The sequence below is a fragment of the Lutra lutra genome, chromosome 9 (genome assembly GCF_902655055.1).
Source record: "Lutra lutra chromosome 9, mLutLut1.2, whole genome shotgun sequence".
Lineage (NCBI taxonomy): Eukaryota > Metazoa > Chordata > Mammalia > Carnivora > Mustelidae > Lutra > Lutra lutra.
Window position 1 is genome coordinate 58,627,212 of NC_062286.1, and position 21,099 is coordinate 58,648,310.

Genomic DNA, 21,099 nt, shown 5'->3' on the forward strand with positions numbered 1-21,099 from the left:
CTATCACATTCTCTGAAGGGAAAGAAAGAAATTAAAATCTAAGAATGTTTTTCCGTAATTGATTATAAGTCTTTAGATTCAGAATGTTAAAGATATTCCTGACACCAAGTTAGTATGAATTAGCATCATAATTTAAATGATTACAAATTGTCATAAATAATGTTTATATTTACAGAGTTTCAAATGGAAAGATTGGTGTTAATAGTTAATTGCTTACGGACATTAGTATTTAGAACCTCAGCATAGAACCTCAACTTGTAATTTGAGTAGAAAAAATTTCAGCAAGTAGTTACACAGTAACTGGTTTCATTATCTCTCTAAGGTTAACTTTGTTACATTTTACAATTAAATGGCTCCTCCCTAGTATCCTTTATGAAGTTTTCCCAAATAACTGCCTGGAGCCATATCTGTTCAGTGTAGAGTAGTTTCTTGTTCTTAAGAGGCAGTAGGATTATTGAAGCCTTTTCAATACTGGTAAAATTCTTAATGCTAACATTGAGACTAACTCACTGTGTGGTTGGGAGTCTACTTTAGGACCCCTGCTGGCAATGTTGAACTGTTGGCTTTTCCAAGTCCTCACCTTATGACTTGGGTTTGTATGTTTGTCGTTGTTGTTGTATGTTCTCACTTCAGGGACCCTCCAAGGACTTTAACCATGGTTTTGGAAACATCAGTGTCACCTATACACAGGCAGCAAACTTTCTACGTACAGTATTTTCAGAGTCTGCACCATAGCATAACATAATTCACTTTGGTCTTGGCAAGGCTCTTGGCTTGCTTAGCACTGTTCTGTGTAGACTGGAATTTGGGGACAATCTCGGAAGTCTGTATACTTTGAGAGAGGAATAGGTAGAATTGCAGTAATAATCAGACTTCAGGGGCGCCTTATTGCTCTGCTGTGCCCTCTTGTGGCTGGATGTGATGTGCTGTCTTTCAGAGTTTGAAATGAGTTGACTTGTACTGGGCATGCTTGTTTACATGGAGCGTTAACATTAGCTTTCTTCTGTGTAAACTAACCTATCAAGTTAATAGAATAGTTCTCAGTGAGGGTGTAAATAATTTATTGTGCTTATTTGATTTTTTTAATTCGTAGCATTTTAAACATATGTATTGATTTGTCTTGTGTATGTGTTTTTAACTTTTTATTATGGAAAATTCCAAACACTTAAAAGTTAGAGAACAGTGTAATGTATTCCCTCATACTTATTATCCAGTTTCAGTAATTGTCAACATTGTGTCAATTTTGTTTTATTTACATGGCCAGGTTTTTTTCTAGAGGATTTAAACGCAAATCCAGGCATCATGTATTGATTGTGATTTTGTTAACTTCCATTCAGAATCTGTATATTTCTGCTCAGTCTTTTCCTTTAAGGGTGTGGTGCTTTTAGCCAGAATCCTTAGGTAAAATAAAATAATTGTTAGAATTTCCGTTGTCTTTGGAAGAAGGGGACTGGTGTCTCACCGCTCCCCCCAGCCAATCTTTTTAAGACTTAGCCTTAAAATCTAAAATTCCTAGCTAGTAGAGGATCCTGTAAGACAGGATGTTAGAAACATTTTATACTACTTAACAGTTACATTCTAAAAAGCCCCTTTTTCTTTCCAGCTGTTTATTAACAAGGCCATAGTATAGTCCAAAGAAATATTCACTCGAAACATTCTCTCCCAGAATTTAAGTCTGGTTTGCCAACTAAATGCAGTTAGTTGTCCGCGTTTACATTTTTCCTTTTCTTTTTCCAAGAGAAAAGACGGTATTTGACAAACCAACAGTGTTTGAAAGGGTCTTCAATTTAATGCAAGCATAGAGGTGAAAATCCTGAGAGGGGAGAGCTAGAGTTTCTTGAAACACGGACTTTAGAAGACATTCCCAAACAGTGAAAGTTTTTGTTTTTCTTTCTTTCTTTTTTTGGTTGAGTGAGAGGTGGACTTCCTGGCGGGATTTTGGTTTTATCTGTAGGCTTTGGGGCGCTGTCAGGAAGACAGGGAGGATTGTTCCCTGGGTCTCCGTGGCAATGCGGATGTGTGACCAGCGGCGAGTAGCCGGTGCCCTGCGGCCCGAGCCCCCCGCACAGGGTGCAGAGCCGGGAGGAGGTACCGCCGCCAACAGTGGTGTCAGGTTACAGCTGCAGACTAGCACCCGAGCGCGCCTAACTGGCTTCATCTAGTGACTGGCTTCATAATTACATTGCTGATTTGTTAGGGAAGGCTTTGTCTTACTTACCAATTAGCATGGATGTTACTGCAGGGACCTCATCCTGGATGAGCTTTGCTTGGGTTTTGTTTGTTTGTTTGTTTGTTTGTTTGTTTTATTTTGCTGTTTAAAAAAAAAATAACCTTTCCCGAGGCACGCAGTTTTAGGGGTTCTGTTACTAACATTCCCCCCCTTCCAAGTGTCTTCTGGGAGTCCTTACCCTGTCAGTAAATAAGCAGAGAGGCTTTCTCCCCGTTGGAATTTTGCCCCTGTTTCCGCCATTCCCCGAGGCCAGAGGCAGTCACTTTGGGGTCTGAAGGCAGCCTTTGGGAGGGCTGATTCCATAGCCCCCACCCCTTTCTACACCCTCCTGCTCTCCGCGCCCCCCCCATGTCACCACCCACCCCTGCACTCGGGTTTCTGGCCCCACTTCGAGGAGCAGCGAGGCACAGGGCACAGCCATAGATAGTGAGCCCTTGGAGGACTGGGCTTGTTTCTGTTTGCTGTTTCTATGATCCTGCCCCCTCTCCCCCAACCTACCATGTCCTTTTCAGGGTGGCTTTTTTGTTCTCCCGGTGTGTTTTGTTGTTACTTGTAGGAGGGAGGGTGTTAGAAGGGTAGACATTATCAGAGTTCTGAGTCCTGTGTGTTTTTTAAGGTGTAACATTTTAACAGCATAGAAAGTTGTCTAAGCAAATGTGGCTTCCTCCCATTAAAGTTGGATCAGGCTTTTCCTTCCTGCCTGGGAGTTGCTGTGTGACAATCTGACAGTGGAAGAACCATTTCTCAGAGTTGTGCCCTGTGGCTCTTGGGAGGTGTCCTCTCTTATGCACAGAAGCTCTCTGTTTGGACCACCTCAAAAACAGGATAGAGAATGCATCTTATGGCAAGTATATGGGGTGCGGAGAAGAGAAATGAGAATATTCCGTGTCTCAGAAGTTGTCTCAGAGCCAGTTCTCTGGCTGGCTTCTCTTTGGGTCTTGGAAGTCTGTCACACACACAATAATTTTGCCAGGGACACTCCTTCTTTCTACCACTGCCCCCAAAAGAAACTGAAAGAAAGTGTTTTTCCACTTAAAGGGCGGTGGGTTTTGGCTGCACAGGATGTCAGATGGGGAAATAGCCCCTGCTAGCCTTTTCGAAGACACTTGTCACACATTTTCTCTTAGCTTCTTTTTTCTTCAAATGAGCTTGATCCGTGAGGACAAACCATTGTTCTGAATTGTTGGCATCACTGTAAATATCTCATTTTTATGATTTTTAGTGTCAGCATGGGTACTGCTGTGCCCTTCAGCCACAGTCACATTGGAGGTCACCCTGGAGGATGCAGATGAAAAGATTAGGGATATGGCTTCTCAAAGCTCCCCTTTGAACTGGGAGCCTTTTTCTTGAGAGCTATTAACTAGTGTTTTTAAAGCATTTTAACTAAAGTACAGTATTATTACAGATATGTGCGTAGATCCACAGGCTGGTGACCAGCTCCCCAGAAGCCGTGCCCACCTCGTAGCCACCCTTCCCTGACTGCATATACCATGGCTTAGCTCTGCCTCGTTAACTGACTTTTAAAACAACATGTCACTTAATTGTGAAGCCTGCTACAATCCCGAGAAGGGAAAACAGTGGCTTTCTAGTTTTTATTTACTAGTACAAAAGGAAATTGGAACAGGCTCTTGAAAATGTACACAAGGTATGAACCAGTTGGGCCTTGAGGTGTTTTGAAGTAATGATTTACATCCTTTTTTGGCCCATACATAGAAAGCCAGAAAGTCAGCCCTTATGGTGGGCTGAGGAGGCTTACCATTCAGACCACCACAGGACGCAGTGGGGATGCTGGGTCAGCAGCACTGCCATCCGTGGACCTGTCTGTGGGAGGCCCCAGAGGGCTGTGGAGAAGCCTGCAGGTTAAAGCAATGGGTTGTGGGGGGAGAATGACGGAAGTAGTAGTTTGCGAAAGCAGATTTAATAATCTTAATTTAAATGTAACACTTATTTTTGACAGTTCAAATAGCATCAAAGGAGAGGGTTTTTTTTTTTATTTTAAAACATAGCTTTTAAAAACTTGAAAAACACCGAGTTAAAGAGAACTTTTGATTTTTTTTTTTTAAGTTTGCATTTTTCCCTTAATGCCTTAACAATATAAAAGCTATGAAATGTTAGCCTTTTAATACGTGGGTAACACATAGGTAACATGTAGGTACTGTTTCAGTTCCTTTTTGGATGCTGGGCTTGAGGCCTCACTACCTTGCACTCTAAGATCACAGCAAGAAGAATTTGGGTCCCACTGAGCTGGTGGGATCTGATGTATCAGGCTGAGAAGCTGGACTTTACCATTAAATTGAGCCAAAGACACCTTAATTCTGCATAGAGTTGGGTTTTTTTTTTTTTTTTTTAATGCCATTTGTCAATTGCCTTTGCAAAAACTCTGTTCATTTCTCTTTTTTCCCTTACTTGCTTAGACACAAATAGGGAAGACCTTTGGACTCAAGATTAATTGGGTAAAAATATCCACAGGCTTAAATATGAAAAGGCTGGAGGGGGAAAAGAAGAAGTTGTGGTTCACGAAATAGGGTCCCCAGACCACCATTACCTGGAGACCTGGAAATGCCTTCTTGGGTCCCATACTTGACCTGCTGAAAGAGAATCTTGCGGGCAGGGGGTCAGCATTCTGTGTTACTCACCTCAAGGTGAGTCTAGTACTTGCCCAAATTTGAGGAGTGTGACAGGCATTTGTGAGACAGCCTTCTGAGCTGAGGCTTCCCTGCCCACCGGATGTGCCTCTATCTCACTTTGCCTTACCGATGTCCCATCCTGTACAGCTGCTGCCTCTGAGGTCTGTTCAGTTCTCCTCTTTCTCAGACCCTCCCGCCCATGCACAGTTCACAGGGACAAAGACACACACATCTCTATGTCTTTCAGTTCCCTGGCTGTCCCTCAGACTCTTTCCTCATTCTTTCCATTCATTTAGTCAGCAGCTGTTTATGGGGCATCTTCTGTGTGTCCGAGACTGCCCTGTCCTGAGGATACAGAGATGAATGAGACAGAGTCTGCCCACATGGTGCTTACCGTCAGGATTAGGAAACAGGCCTTAAGAGACAATCCCGCCTTAAATTTAAATCTCAAATCCTATCTCCAAAAGTTTCTCATCACCCCAGCCCATAATAACCTCTCACATGCCTTGCTCTGGGGAGTCACTCAGAATCTGGAAGTGCAGGGGCGACTAGGTGGCTCAGTTGGGTAAGCAGCGACTCTTGATTTCAGCTCAGGTCATGATCTCCGGGTCCTGAGATTAGCCCCACATCCAACTCCAGGCTCAGCAGGGAGTCTGCTTGAAGATTCTCTCCCTCTCTGCCTGTCTGCACCCACCCCCACCCCCGCTCATGCTCTCTCCTCTCAAATAAATAAATCTAAAAAAAAGGAAAAGAAAAGAATCTGGAAGTGCAAACTCTGCCATAGTGAGGTAACATAGGCCCCTGTGTTTCTGGTCCTTTTTCTTCTGAGGAATGTTTTAGTGACCCGTTGTTACTTTTGATCATTTGCCCAAGCAGATTGTAGCCTTTGAGGGCAAGGTCCTTTCTGATGAAAGTTGTGCAACTGAAAGCTGGGTTTGTATATAGAGTTGTATTCAGTGTTAAGCTTACTAGAAAACTCTGGAAGAGAAGTTTTCATTATATTGCTACCCATGGGTTGCTCTTTATCTTCAAAGCTCAATTTGCCGTAGTAAATACTTGCTAAAATTTATGTTAAGAAAATCAGGATGCTAGGCATTTGTTTCTAACAGGTTTATTGGAAAGAAGGGTGTTTTATCATGAACCTTATATTAAAAACCACCGAATATCCAAGAGAAGTGCCTGTGGTTGGCTTCAGGCTCCTTTTTGGAGGGGCAGAAAGGGGAGGAAGCAACCCCCTCCTTCCTCCATTGTGGGGGCGTTGTCTCTAACCAGCCCTGAAATTCAGGGTCCTTTTTGGATTTTTGACTGAAAAATGGGGTAGAAGACCTGTGGTTTGGGCTAAAGTCTTCCCAAGCCAAGAGAGGAGACAAAGACTGGTGTCAGGTCTCTGGATGGCCTAGAAGCCACACTTGTCACAAGCTCCTCCTTTTGGTGAACTTCAGGCCCATTGTCCTGGTGTCGGTTTCAGTGCGGCACAGCTAGGGTCTGGGAGTCAGGAACAGCAGAACAGCCATTCCTCCAGTGTTAACCTTGAAGCACTTAATGAGCCCCAGCCGTGAGGCCTTTTCAAAGGTCACATGCTTCTCCAATCGCGGGCTTTAAAGAGCTATTGTTATTTTCTTAGTTTGCCTGAGGAAAGAGGCTTCTGAGGAGCTGCTGACCCGGGATTTGGCTAGCCCAGCTCCAGGCGCAGGGACACCATTTGGCTTTTTGCCCTTAGGTTCTTGAGTGGCTGGTCTTTCCTTCTCTGAACCGTGCCCTGCTCCAGGAGGTGGTCATTAACACCTGCCCTGAGAGAGAGAGTTCTCAAAACCTCCCACCCCAAGGAGTTGGAGGCCTCTTCTGAACTTGGTCAGTGGCAACACTTGACTCAATGTTTTACTCAAACTCTGGAAAAACTTTAACCTTTAATAAAAAATTTTAAATCTAAAGCCTTTAAGCGAAAAGGTGGACTGGATTTTATCATGTTGCATTTTATTCCTTTCTATAAAAATCTCAGTAGAGGGGGGGGTGGGAGGTTGGGGGAACCAGGTGGTGGGTATTAGAGAGGGTTCGGATTGCATGGAGCACTGGGTGTGGTGCAAAAACAATGAATACTGTTATGCTGAAAATAAAATAAATAAAATTTAAAAATCCTTTAAAAAAAATCTCAGTAGAATCAGGATTACAAATCAGTATTGTGTGCATTTTGCAGTCTCGTTGGGTGTGTGGAGCCAGCCTGGCCTCATAAAATGCCATAGTGAAATGAAGGCTAACCTGCTTGGAGACACTCTGTCATGGGCTCTTATTTACACTTTTGAAAAGCATCCAAGCTTCGATTTGTCTGTCCTGCCCACAGATTTTGCTTACAAGGGTCCTCCTCCTTCCTCTTCCAGCATTACAACATCTTATCAGGCTGTTACTAAATCATTGGGATTATCACACAGCTATGACCAGCTGGATCATTGTAATTGGAAATTAAGGGCTTCTCACATTGAAATCTCTTCGAAAACATCACCACCGATCTCCTTCAGTTATGGGAATTCTGCTAAATGCCTACCTAGTACTGTATGCTTGGTAAATATTCGAGTTTTATCAATTCATTGATAATTTCTAGAGAAGTAATCCTTATTGAGAAAGTTATTGAGAAAGCCCTATTGTTTATTCTGGCAACCAGTATTTAAAAGACAATCCTATATCGATGACTAGAAGACAAAGAAAAGCCTACACTGTTTTAGCTATTCCCTCTCCTCCAGAAAACCAATAAAAATTCCAAGTGGCAGTGAGCTTACTAATTTGTTTTTAGTTGTTTGGTATTTGATTTTGGTTTACATTTGAGGACAGTGCTTCTCAAACTTTTTGTGATGAAGAACCGTCTTGTTTTTTCTTTCATAGATGAATACTTATGTAAAATATAAAAATACTTAATAGAGAAATGAAATTTAAGTACAAAGACAAAAACAGAAGCCTCATTTTAGAAATTAGACTTACAGACATAGAGTTACTCTGTAAATATCTGTTAAACATTTCTAAATAATACAGTATTTCTCTTTAACTCCTCATGGGCCAGTAACAATTCACAGACTGGCACCTTCTGCAGACCACGCTTTGAGCAACACTCTTTGGGAGTATATTTCTCTGCATTTGTGTCGTCTGACACAGATTTACATGTATTGGGTACTATTACATTATAACCTATAACATAGACCATCTACCAGCTTTATAATGAGAGTTAAATGCACTTGGTGAGCTCTTTGGCAAAACTGAAATTTTCCTAGAAACGAATATTTAAATGCTTAAATTTTAGGCAGATAACAAACAGTATAACTGTTTCAAAACACAGTCGTCCAGTAACACTTCTAAGGCATAAAGGAGAAAGTGTTTTGTAATGTGAAATGAAATCACCTCCTCTCTGATTCACACTCAAGTTAAAATGAGCGCAGATACTTTAGGTGGGAAATGTTCTATGCAAAGTATATACACAAATGAGACTTTCTAGCACTAAACAATAGGAAATGTTTTGTCTTGTGAAGTAGTAGATACAAGAGTTATTACCACCATATCTTCCTTGCCTCATAGAACATTATGGGACTGGTCTTTGGTCCTTGTGATCGACATCCATTGTCTTAATGTTTCCATGAGGGAGAGCGTTCCATACAAGTAACTTAGATTCTTTACGAACATTAACAAATCCTCAAGCTGACTGACATTGCTGGGTTATGGCTGTTCTCTCCCAGGGACTGAGGTGTGTGGAGGCAGTCACTGCAGGTGGAACTCATGTGCCCCGTGACCACCCGCATGTTTGTCTGCTTGGGGGAGTGGGGGTGGGCAGCGTGGTCTTCCTCAACAAATTCTCGCAAGGAAGATCTGTGAGTTTTATTATGGTTAGCCTTATTCCTTTAGGATGAGACTCAACTCAAAATGAGAATGAGGTGTAGATGATTTTCACCCCCTTGAAGACCAGGCTTTATTCATCTGCTGACTACCCTCTTTCTGGCAGAGTGCCCAGGATAGCATAGATGCAGAATGAGTAAAATATAAAGGATTCAGCGAGGCTCCACGTGAATCAGCTGAAGCAATTCAGTAAAGGCAAGTCGCTTTTAGAAGAAAAGTCGGATAAGTACAAACTGCTTGTATATGAAGAGATCAATGAGTGAGTGGCACTGAGGGGAGGATTAACACTCTTCTGTGGGTAAGTGCTACAGAGGTGGGGGGTGTGGATAGGAAGCACAGGCCTGGAGTAATGAGAACCATGTTTCCTGGTCTGGATGGCAGAACAACTTCCTTGATTAATGGTTAGCAAGTGAGGTCTATGAGGCGAAGGCCAGTAGTCTTGATGGTGGAAATTCTGAAAGGAAGGACCACTCTCCAGAAGGTGCAGCCAGCCCCCTGAGGGGTCTTCACTGAGGCAAGAGCAGGCAAGGAGGTGGCCTAGGTTGGGAGCAGCACGTGAGGTGGGGCAGGAGTTAAAATTCAAGCCATTCCCACATACTCAAGGTCTGAGATAGGAGGTGGTTGTTTCTTTGAAATACGTATGTATCTCTGGAATCACAGTAGGTATTTGTTATGAAATGTCTCCCGTACTCAAACAGCAGTGTTTATAATCAGAACAAATTACTTTTAAGTTCGTCCAGTGCATTCAGAGGTAGCTGTATGCAGTCAAATTGAGCCATTGGCACTAAGGGTGGGAAAGCCACATTCCTCCACTTTATTCTAGGATGAAAAGCGGTGGCAGCTCCATCACTGTGGTCATTTGACACAGGCCAAGAGCTTCACCACATGTCACCAAACAGGCAGAAAAGCTCTGTGCATAATGAGGAAGGAAAAGGAATTTTGAAAGCACACAGGGTTCTACGAAAATTGTCCATGCCCTTCTCCCCACTTCAACACCTAGGTTCTTTTAATCATTCAAGATGTGTTCAAGCTGTAATCTGTGACACCTTTATCTGTTAGGTCATAACATTGCGAGTGTTTTCTTGGGCGTTAAAAATAAATCTGTTTGGGGGAGGGAAATGGAACCTGCATGGTAATGTTAGGCAAGCCAACGCAAGCGCACTAGTGGTGAAAGTCAAAATCATGGTTTCCATGGTAACGTTTAACTTGTCTGTGTCGTACACATTTCTCAAGAAATACATTCACCAGACTACCTAGTGATAAAAATCGCTCCACAGCATACAAAGGTAGATTTCCCAATGCTCTCGCATTCCAGAAGATCTTCCCCCAATTAATTCATCTCTTCTAACCAACGTTGGGCAAGGAGCTCAAGTCCCAACTCCTGACCGCCGAATCAGCGCCTTTTTTTTAAGGGAGAAATTCGTTTTCATGTGATTAATTCCACTTCCTTCCTTTCCCCTTTGCAGATATATGTTGGGTAAAGGAGAAAAACGGAAGTTTGATGAGCATGAAGATGGGCTGGAAGGCAAAATCATGTCTCCCTCCGATGGTCCATCCAAGGTGTCTTACACCTTACAGCGCCAGACTATCTTCAACATTTCCCTTATGAAACTCTATAACCACAGGCCCCTCACCGAGCCCAGCTTGCAAAAGACCGTTCTGATCAACAACATGTTGCGGCGGATCCAGGAGGAGCTCAAACAGGAAGGCAGCCTGAGGCCGGTGTTGGCCGCCGCTGCTTCGCCCCCGCCGGACTCGCTGAGCGCCAGCTACCGGGAGGCGCCGGCCGCACTCAGCGCCCCCGCGCCGCCGCCGCCTCCGCCCGCGCTGGCCGGCGACCTCGGAAGCACTACGCCCCTGGAGGCCTGCCTCACGCCCGCCTCCCTGCTTGAGGATGACGACGCCCCGTTTTGCACTTCCCCGGCCGCGCCGCCCGCGGCTCCCGCCAGACTCCCGGCTCCAGCGCCCCCACCGGAGAAGGACAGCTTCTCCTCCGCCCTGGACGAGATCGAGGAGCTCTGTCCCACATCTACCTCCCCAGGGTCCGCCGCGGCCGCACCCGACACCTCCCGAGGGGGCTCTGGCGCGCCGGGCTTCCCGAGGCCGGACGACCCCAAGCTGATGGACTCTCTGCCCGGGAACTTTGAAATCACGACATCCACGGGCTTTCTGACAGACTTGACCTTGGACGACATCCTGTTTGCAGACATCGACACGTCCATGTATGACTTCGACCCCTGCACGTCCGCGGCGGGGACGGCCTCCAAGATGGCCCCGGTGTCGGCCGACGACCTCCTCAAGACTCTGGCCCCGTACAGCAGCCAGCCGGTGGCCCCGAGTCAGCCTTTCAAAATGGACCTCACTGAGCTGGACCACATCATGGAGGTGCTGGTCGGCTCCTAAGAGCCCTAGACTGGTGCCTGCGCCGCCCAGCCCCTGCGAGTGTCCCCGCACCCCCCAGCTCTCCGCACTGTGCATGCACCCTTGCTTGCCTTTTTCAGAGAAAAAGATCGTTTTACACAAGGATCACACTAGTTTTTGCTTTGAGCAGAGTTGGAGTGCCTTCATCCACGTATGACCACTTTTAATATGCTTTTTTGAGTGGTTCTCAGAGACCTACTGCCCTGGAATAGGAAAGACTACATCGGAAGACAATGTTGCTATGCTGAATGACAAAAATAAACAGTTCAAGTGAAGCACAAGGAATAAGTTGGAAAAGTTGTAAATTGCATGTGCATATTTGTCTATTTTTTCTATAAGTTTTATTGCAAGAGGTAAAAAGAGAAAATATATATATATTATTTAGATAATCTCAGTACCTTTTCTGGCATTTTTGCCCTGTATAGGTTGACTTGGCAATTCAGCCTTTTTAGAGGCATTAACTACTCCTCCTAAGTGTTGCATTTACATGGCTGTTTAGAAACTGCTGCCCAAATTTATTTTATATTTTTGTACAGATTCTGCAGTTTATGATATTGTTTTTCTAAAAACAAATGCTGTTTATACATATGAGATAGCTATTTTGATAGGATTTGCTCACATAGTTCCTGCAAACTTCAGATGTACAAGTTGCACTTGTACTTTTATAGAGTTGTAATGTTTTATATGTGTTTGGTGCAAAGAGAAAATTGGATCAAATTAACCCGCAGTTGATGTTCCCAAATGCAAACACACACACACACACACACACACACACACACACACACACACACTGCTTTAAGAAAGGGCCAGGCGATATCACACCCAAATTTCACAGGCACCGACCCCCTGGCATGAACACCCGCCAGCACTGTGACTTCCAAAGCCAGAGCCACGTCTGCTCATCAAACTTGCATTAAGCAGTTGGCGGGAGATGGCCCATGGAGCTGGGGTGGGGGGAGGTTTGAAGTGATGGTTCTCTTTAGCTCCCTCTCTTGATACCGAATACTCACTGTATTTATGCCAAGTTTGTGCTTTTAATTGTTCTTATTTTTTTAAAACAGAAACCCAGATCTTTCCCTTTTGGCATAATTTTTACGAGGACCTGAAATTTTACATGAGAACAAAATTTTCTGAAAAGTAACTGACCTCTTTGTGGAACTAAACCCTGTTTGCAATGCTTAGAGCTCACAAGGAAGAAACTACCCCAGAAGGCATCCACTGTGTTGCTCAGTTGTCTTTTCCAGCTTCCCTTCCCTAGAGCTTTTGTTCCCTCTGTTGCTAAGTGCTGAAAATGGCATCTTCGTGATCACCACAGTGAGCATAGCTCACCTCTGCCCAGCCTGGGGTGCTGTCTTGTAACATCCGTTGGCTCTTGAACCTGGAGTTGGTACCATTATGTCACAGCTTCCAATCTGGTTGCTTCCTCAAATCAACTGCTTTAACTACACTTTACAAGGCTGTTTTACCCAAATACACAGACAGGACTCTCTATGCATGTTCCTCTTCCTTCCCCCTGCTTCCCTTCCACCACACCCCCGCATCCCACCCCCAGGACACTTGAGAAGTAGCTTTTTATTCCTAGTGGTGTATATTTAATTTTAAAAAAACATTTGCAATGTATCATGCTTGTTGCCGAAATTGTTGATGGCCTTTTCGTTTCAGTTTTTTGTTTTTTTTTTTTTCTTTCTTCCAATGGTACTTTAGCTGGTTACAACCTATATTGTTGAAATGCAGATGGCTTCTTTAGGAATAACTTTTATATTTATTTAAGAATTTTTAAATTATGGGATTTGTGTTATTGTTGTTGTCTTTGTTGTTGGTCATTTGTCAATATTCAGTCACCAGTTCTGCTCACTTCTTGCCATGGATAAAATTGAGTCTTTCTGGCCAATTAAAAAAGACAGCTTTATAAAATGGCACTTTAAACAAGCCATAGATAGTTTTATTTTTATAATGCACATGGCAGAGCAAATACATTTGTGATGAAGGAGCTGCTCATTTAAGCAAAAGATTTGTGTATGGTATGATTGAATTTTTCTATATTCGAATTTACATTTTCCCCCACTTGAATGTGTTTTCAAAGGCTAATCGTCCCCTCAGCAGAGCAGTGAGAGATCAAATTGCACTTGTTCTCCTACAGGCAGCCTCCACCTGTACGCCTCTCCCTGCTGCAGATGGGGCATTTCCTTTGACAGGACCAGGGACCATCTAGCTGAGGTGAGGTCTTTTGTAGATGCTTCCGGTGTCACTGTGCCTGTCCGTTTTTAGAGCTTCCTCTTCCTGTGGAGAACAAGGCAGCCCAGGCGCTGCACTTCTGATAACCGGAAGCCCCGGCAAACTCCCCACATGCCGCATGCACATACATACGTGTACAGACACAATAGTGTTGATTATTCTGAACAATACCAGGGTAAGGCAGTTGATTTGCCATTGTTAAAAACTGATTTACAGTAACTTAGAACAACTGTACTTTGGTTGGATTAGCAAATCGTGTGTTTAAACAAATCCCATATGTTGGGCAACAGTTCAAATAAGCGTAGCAAAGTGTTGCCCAAACATGGTTCTCTGACTCTCTCGTATTTGTAAGGCTTGGGCTTCCAAATCAAAACAAAAAACCCCCAACAACAGCAGGCAAATAAATGCTTTTTACTGCTGGACCCTCACCATAAATGCTTGCTATTCCAGGTCTGTTGAGGAAGATGTGGGAAATTAGGGGCCCATTTTTCAAAGAGCAAAAACATCAAGTGTCCAAGTGACTGTTGTCTTATTTTCACAAAGTGATGTCCCAACAGGGAAGAACGTGGCCTGGGTGTGATCTCCAAGCCCCGGGTTGAGTGTGGGAGTGCTTCCAGATGCCACCTGGCTCTCGTGCCTTCCCCCTTCCTAAAGGACATTGTGTGGCATCCGGACTCAGCCTGCAAGTTGGAGGTGCCTTTCTGAGAAAGACATGCTGGGTGGGGCTGGGAGAGGAAAATTGACAGTGATGTGCAATGAAATGACAAGATGAGAGCAGAATCATAAGAGCTTTGAATTTGAAGTGATTTTTTTCATAAGTTATTTATTCCTTTTTTTTTTTTTTCTGTGTAAATATATTTATTTGACTGTGGAGCTCTAACAACATCTGGATCGTACCATGTGCAAGAATGTATGGTAGGAATGTATTCTCTTGTAGGAATGTCAGTCTGTGTTCCAAGGGGGTCTGAGCCAGGCCCCTGGATCTTCTCTTGTATGCACGGTCCACATCCAGTTTTCGCCTCTTCTCTAATGTAGGTCTGTTTGAAATATGCAAAGGGTATGGATGAGGAATGTTTCAATACCTCCAAATTTTTAAGAAAATCAAGCATCAAAGCATTGATATTTTTAAACTTTTTTTAGTAACACTTTCTCTTGATGACAGAAGGGGCAGCCACACTGACACCCTCGTTCACACCAAAGGGTGAGAACTAGCCAGAACCTCCGCTACACCTCGAGTGTCTTTATCAATTGAGCTTTTTATTGCCATATCCCCGTGGAGTATCCCAACTGCCCTGAGGTCAATCAAGGAAAATTTCTTAAATAAATAAGCTCCAAAGAGCCAAAGTATCATCTTACAGATCATTTTTAAAGCTTAAATTTATTAACCACCTTTGTGGTAAACAATGAATTATGAATACCACAGGGCAGCCTTCTTAAATGACAGATGTAAAAAAAAGACAACAAAACTCTACTTTGTGCAGCAATTGTTACCCTCTATATGAATTGTCTTAATTTCAAAACCTTGCTGTTACAAATTGGACCTTTATACCTTTTCTGAAAATATTGAAAAGAGCATATTTAACCAGTTCTGGCCGTGAATGGTTAACTTCCTGTAACTGCCGAGGGCAGCGAACTGTGTGTGTCCTGCTTGTGTACAATTGTCCTCAGTGCTTCTAAGAATGAGTCTGATGGTTCTTGAAAATTAGCCAGGATCAAATGCTGTGGCAGACAAAGCCAATAAAAATTGCAGACGTGTTTTGGGGATAACAAGTTTGGAAGAGAAATATAGTCCAGACAAGCAAACAAATACAAAATTTTGGAAAATATGTACATAGTGAGATGTTTGGTGCATGGTTTTTGAGGAAGGCTTTTGTCAAAAAGGAGGTGTAACTTTTCCCCCACAGACCTGAGAGCTGTGCCTTTTCTATGCAATATTACGGACGTTACATCGGAACCCAGATAGCTGTATTCACATGTAGGTTTGGGCTGTAATCTAAACAATTGGACAGATTAAATGTACATGGAAATGAGCAGTCTTACTTTTGTAGTTTTATATTATACAATAAACAGTTAAAAGATGAGCGAGGCGTGTGTGCAGTTTGCTTCTGACTGGAGCACAACCAGCTCCGATGTCACAGTTCACTGGTGTGAAGGAATGGCCCACCCTCAGCCTGTACTGGGGTTGGTGCAGTTGACCTTCTCGCCCTGTCTTGGCTTCGGGAGCACATTTCCCTCCTGGTTCTCTCCCTTGCCTCTTGGACCCTTCTCGATCTCCTGGTGCTCACTTATCTTCCCCAGGCCTCTCTTTCCCGGTGGGATCCAATCCACTCAGGACAACAAAGACCTGTTTGCTGCTTCTGCCTCTCTCTCCCAAGCTCTGGAGTTAAGCATCTGCCAAGCTCGGCCACCCCACACTCACCATGTTTCCCCTCAGGGCGGATCCTTCGACTTTGGTCCTCCCTCTAATCCCAGCCATTCTGTTCCCCAATGTCCACGCTCCCTGGCTGCCTCCTTTCCATCCGTGCCACAGCTTCCCCAACCCTGGCCCTCTTCCCTCCTGCAACTGCTTCCTATCTACCGTCAATGCCACAGCGGTTTCTTTAACATCCTTGATGCTAGAGTTGACAGAGTACCAGTGGTTCAGGCATTTCTGGCCCACCATACCAGCTGGCGAGGGAATGGAGCTACATGTGAAGGTCCTGTAAAATGAGGGTTCCATTCAACCACCAGTGGGATATTTGGAGGGTTGGTGTTAGGGAGAGGTTAAGGGTTGAATTCTGTGCTCCAAAATTGATGTTGACGTCCTAACCCCCAGTACCTCAGAATGTGACCTTAATCCACAAATAGGGTCTTCACAGAGATAATCAAATAAAAATGAGGTTATTAGGGGGGAGCTGTAATGCAATATGACTAATGGCCTTATAAGACGCAGAGATGTTGACACACAAGCACACAGGGAGTACACCAGGTAAAGATGAAGGCAGAGAACAGGGTGATATGCCTCTAGGCCAACAAACATCAAGGACTGCCAGCCAACCCAGAGAAGCTAGGGGATAGGCGTGGAGCAAGTCTGCCCCTCCCTGCCTCCCCTAGCCTTCAACGGAAACCAACTCTGCTGACACCTGGATCTCTGCCTTCCAGCCTCCAGAACCACACGTTTCTGTTGTTTAAGCCACTCAGTTTGTGGTATGTTGTTACAGCAGCTGTAGCAAACTAATCTAGGGGAGGAGAACAGGCAGGAGGAGCTCTTTCCAGACATTGCGGTGGAAGATACTCATTAGGCAGCTAGAAATAAGAATCTGCTGCTCAGTAGAGAGGTTTGTCTCCGGAATATGAGCAGCTGCTATTAATTAGAGATAGAACTTTGGAAAATCATTCACTCTGTGCTTGTGAGGGCAAGATAAAGTCACAGCTCCTAAATCTTTTCGAAAATGTTCACAATGCAATGAAGATGCAAAATTGGAATATTGTCTTTCCTTGTGCCCCCAGCAGTGCCTAGCACAAAGTATGCACCCAAAATATCTGTTGAATTAAAAGAAGGAAAAAGGGCTATAGTTCTCTTTACCATATGGGAGAAGCCCAGAGCTCAGCCTTCCTTGTCTTTGTCCCTAGCCAGCTCCTATCCCAACCCTCTGGATACCCCATTCCCAGCACACATATCCTTGATCACGCCCCTCCCTCTGCTTGTAGAAATTTACCCATCACTCCAAGGCCAAGTTCAGGTGCCATCCATGAGCTTTCTCTGCATTCCACCCCCCCCCCCCCCCCACCGCCCCCAGTCAGAACTGAGGTCTTCCTCTGCTAGAGGGCTCTGGAAACTTATGGAAATGCTCTCAGCAAGTCCTGACAGGTCTTAGGTGAGCTGTGCACCCTTTGTTTCCTCCACTCCTTCTGCTCTGTGACCTCCTGATGTTCATCTTTGCCAGAGGTCTGCAAACTATGGCCCTTGGGCCAAATCCTGTGGACTGCCTATTTAAGTAGAGTTTCGTTGGAATACAGCCACATTCAGTCATCTGTGCAGCTGTCCTACTGCAATGGCACCGAGACCCTAAGTCTCCCAAGATCTAAAATATTTGGCCCTTCACAGAAAAAATCTGCCAGACCCTGATGTTTGCAAACCACATAATGCCTCAGTCGGTGTCTGGTCCTAGCTGGGGCCCCAAAGTGCCGCAGTGCCCGGCCACTGTGCCCAAAGGCACGCGTGAACCGAATACAGTAGGTGTTCGGGACAGGCGTCTCCAGGTGCTGGAGGAGGGGCTGCAAGGGCCGGAGGAGACAGAGCGGTCCGCGAAGTCTCACGAGAGCGGCCATCTTCTAGAGCTCAAAGATGGCGGAGGAGGCAGAGACACAACGCTCGCGGTGAAAAGGCCCCATTTTACAGAAATGAAAGCCGACACGCGCAGCGAGAAAGTAATGATTGTCTGATGCAAGCCACAGTTCACGGCATCCGGGTTCGGAGTTTGGCTCTGCAGCCGGACCGCCTGAGCTTGAATCCCGGCTCCACCGTCTACAGCCTGTAAGCTGGGGCAAGCTCCCGAATCTCTCCGTGCCTCAGCTTCCTCACAGGTAAGACGAGGGTGACAGCCGAGCTTATTTCACACAATGGTGGGGATTTGATGAGTCCATATGTGTAAAGCACTTAGTTCTGGGACCTTAAAGAAAAGAAGTCCAGAAATGGCAGCTGCAGCTTTAACACAACCTAAGGCAAGGCTCAAACCCGCGTCTCTGCTCGCTGTGGTGTTTTAGTGTTTTAGATCGAGCCATAAAGTAAAGCTGGGGCGTCTTAATGCTGAAGGCGTGTTTTGTGGGGACACCACCATTTCCCAACACCGTACTTGTCATGGTGGTCAGCTGTTTGTTTACCGAGGATTGTGCTTGTGTGGCAATCTGGGGGCTCAGAGTGCCTATTGCTTTTTCCTCTTGCTCCGCTTGGAGAGGAAGCTTTGAATCGCGAGTCACAGTCTCCAGGGTTACCACTTACTGAGCACTCGCGTGTGCCAGACACCCATGAGTGCCGGCGTGTGTGACCTCATGGTCGCTGCCCCAGCCCTTGGAGGTTTATCCTTCCTCCTCAGCTTTGCAGAGGAAGGAGGCCAGGCTCGGAGAGGTTAAGAAACTTCCCAGAGCTCACACAGCTAGCAAGTGGCAGAGCTGGGATTGTGACTCATCACCATAACCCCTTCGGCACCCTCTCCTAGGGCCCACCTGGTGTCATGGGGTATGTGGGGCCAGGCTGAGGCCTGGAGGCTGGGCAGGGGGAAGGAGTCAGGAGATCTCATCCCAATCTGAGGTTTACCTCTTTCACTTGCCTGACCTCCAACAAGCCCTTCAGCTCTCCTCTTCTTTGCTGGCACACTGAAGCATCCCCTGGAGGGACAAGAGGAAGATGGCCCCATGAGGGGCAGGGAACCAGGAGTTAGGGCTGCTCTCCAGGGCTGAATCCCCCTACCCTCTCTCATCCTGGCTCTCTGTGACCCTGGACTAGGCACTCCCCGTTTCAGAGACTCAGTTGGCTCAGTGGCAATGAAAGGTGGCAGGCCTACATATATACTCTGGGGACCATGGTTCTCCCTGGCTGCAAGTTAGAAGCCTGGGGGCTCTAGCAGCATCACTGGGCGCTGGGGCCAGGCCTGGGGGATCTTACAGAAACACTGGGTGGGAGGAGCCCACTGTTCTGAGGGCACCAGTGCCTGCCTTTGGGGCGTCAAGGAGGAGGGCACGGTGTGTACATGACCGGGGAGGCACACCCGCCAACATTGTCTCTGGAGCTGGGAAGCCCCTCAGAGCCTCCGGCTGCCCCAGCCCCTCAGCCTACGGCAAGTCTCCACGCCCCCACCCTCCCCACCCCAACAAGGCTGAGCTACCAGCTGCTAGCAGGGCCTATTGTTCAGCAGTGACAAGGGACGGCTGCAGGAGCACAGGCTCCGGAGGCTGGCGAGGGAAGGGGGAGGGGTGGGGCGCAGGGGAAATGTCTCCCAACAGCGCTGTCGCCCCAGCACAAACAAACACACCCAACCCATGGCTGGCTTTTTTTGTCTTCTCAGGTTGTGATCCTCGCTGGACGTGTGTGTCACTGGTGCTGTGGGTTAAAGTACAGAGTCAGGCTGCCTCTAGGAAAGGAGTTTCAGTCACTTTTCTCCCAGCCAAGTGCCTGAAAGCAGGGCCAGGTGGCTGAGGGCTTTTGAAATAGTATTGTTGGAAGGCAATGCAATCTGTACGCTCGTCGTGGGGACCGCGTCCTGGGGTCTGGACAGGTTCCAGCTACGGTAATAATCAGCCCGACACTTGTGTGCAGCTTGGTCCCGTCGTTAGTCACTCTGTGTCAGTCATCTTCATGGCGATTCTGATGGGGGTGGCAATGGGGGAGGCTGAGCAGACCTGGGGAAACTGAGGTACCCAGAGGCGCCCAAGGCTGCCAGGTGCAGTATGTGTGTGGAGGGGGAGGGATGCTGTGTCAAACTCTGGACTCCAACCTTTATTACCCCCAGGTATTTCAAAGAAACTGGCCAGAAACTTAGTTATGAAAGAATAGTATCCACAGCAAGGCAGGGAGCTCAAAATCATCCCTTGTCTTGGAGCAGACTCAGGGGTAATTGAAGTCATTCAGAGCTTCCAGATATCCTTTCCTCTGAAAGCCTCCCTCCTCTTTCCCCAAACTCACACATTACCCGGAGCTGAGGGGGGCAGAAGCAGCTCAGAGAAGGGGACAGCCAGTGGTCTACCTCAGTTCAGCTTGTCAGACCTGATTGGGACCCACAGTGCCATCCCAAACATCAACCTAAAAGAGAGTGAGGCACTTGCTGAACTGTTCCAGTTTGGAGACAAATCCCAAGCCCAACACCCCCGTCCCACCACCCCAGATGCTGCCCCAAAGCCTTGCTGGTGCTGAGCTCCTGCTGTCACCTGCCTGAGGGCTAGATCTTAGTCTTCCTGTCTCCATCTCTCTCTCCTACTCTCTCTCTCTCTCTCTCTCTCTCTCTCTCTCTCTCTCTCGCTTCCTCCCTCAGTCTCTTGACTCTCAGTCTCTTGGTCTCCCTCCTTGCCCCTTCTGTCTCAGTCAGTCTGTCTGCCTCTGTCTGTCTGTCTCCTACATTTGTACTTACAAGCCAGCTTTGCTGCCCCAGAGTGTGGATAGCACAGGTCTCTTTGCCCCAGGATCTGGGGAACTGGGTAGACCCTTGAGTGATCCTGGTCGGATTGGGAGGAGGAGAGGGAGCTCCGAGTGGGGCTCACCTGCTCATCAAGGGCCTTGGTGCTGCCTTTGAGTCCCCAGCTTCCCACCTGGGGCCCCCTGGCCACCTGGCTGTGGGGCCAGTTAGAGTAAGAGGTTTTTTTAGCTTTGTTTTCCCGGTTGGCCTGAGCAGCTCTGACTGGACTGAGTGCAGTTGGCCTACAGGCAGGGAGAGAGATTCTAAGCAGAGGGGAGGCCTGGCTGAGCTGGTGGGGGGGTCAGTGCTAGGCAAGGTGGGCTCTGAAGAGAGGGGTCTACCTGGCAAAGGACAGGAGCCAGTGGTGCTGGCAGGGAATGGACACTGGATGAGTCTTGGGTCATTCTATCTAAGTGATCTGCAAACAGACTACGTAGTGTGGGCAAGAGCCTGCTTGGGACCCCAAGTGAGGGCTGGCTGAGGGGTCAGGCCAAGAGCCTATGTTCAGGGTGATAAGGGAGGGGAGACTACCTTCTTTAAAGCAACTTCGTTCTGCTAGACTCAT

The 21,099-nt window shown here is 46.3% G+C and overlaps 1 protein-coding gene across 4 annotated transcripts in view; it reads left to right on the forward strand.

Annotated features, from left to right (window-relative positions):
- The window catches only part of SERTAD2 (SERTA domain containing 2), a 117,189-nt gene extending 101,722 nt beyond the window's left edge, over positions 1 to 15,467 (forward strand). For 2 of the 4 annotated variants that reach the window (XM_047745549.1, XM_047745548.1), the window contains exons 2-3: positions 7,233 to 7,413; positions 10,197 to 15,467. In XM_047745549.1, coding sequence (XP_047601505.1) covers positions 10,201 to 11,133 — 933 coding nt within the window. In that variant the 5' untranslated portion in view covers positions 7,233 to 7,413; positions 10,197 to 10,200 and the 3' untranslated portion in view covers positions 11,134 to 15,467. The remainder of the gene's footprint in view (positions 1 to 7,232; positions 7,414 to 10,196) is intronic. The other 2 variants (XM_047745547.1, XM_047745546.1) reach the window with 1 other exon arrangement.
- Positions 15,468 to 21,099: the final 5,632 nt, after the last annotated feature.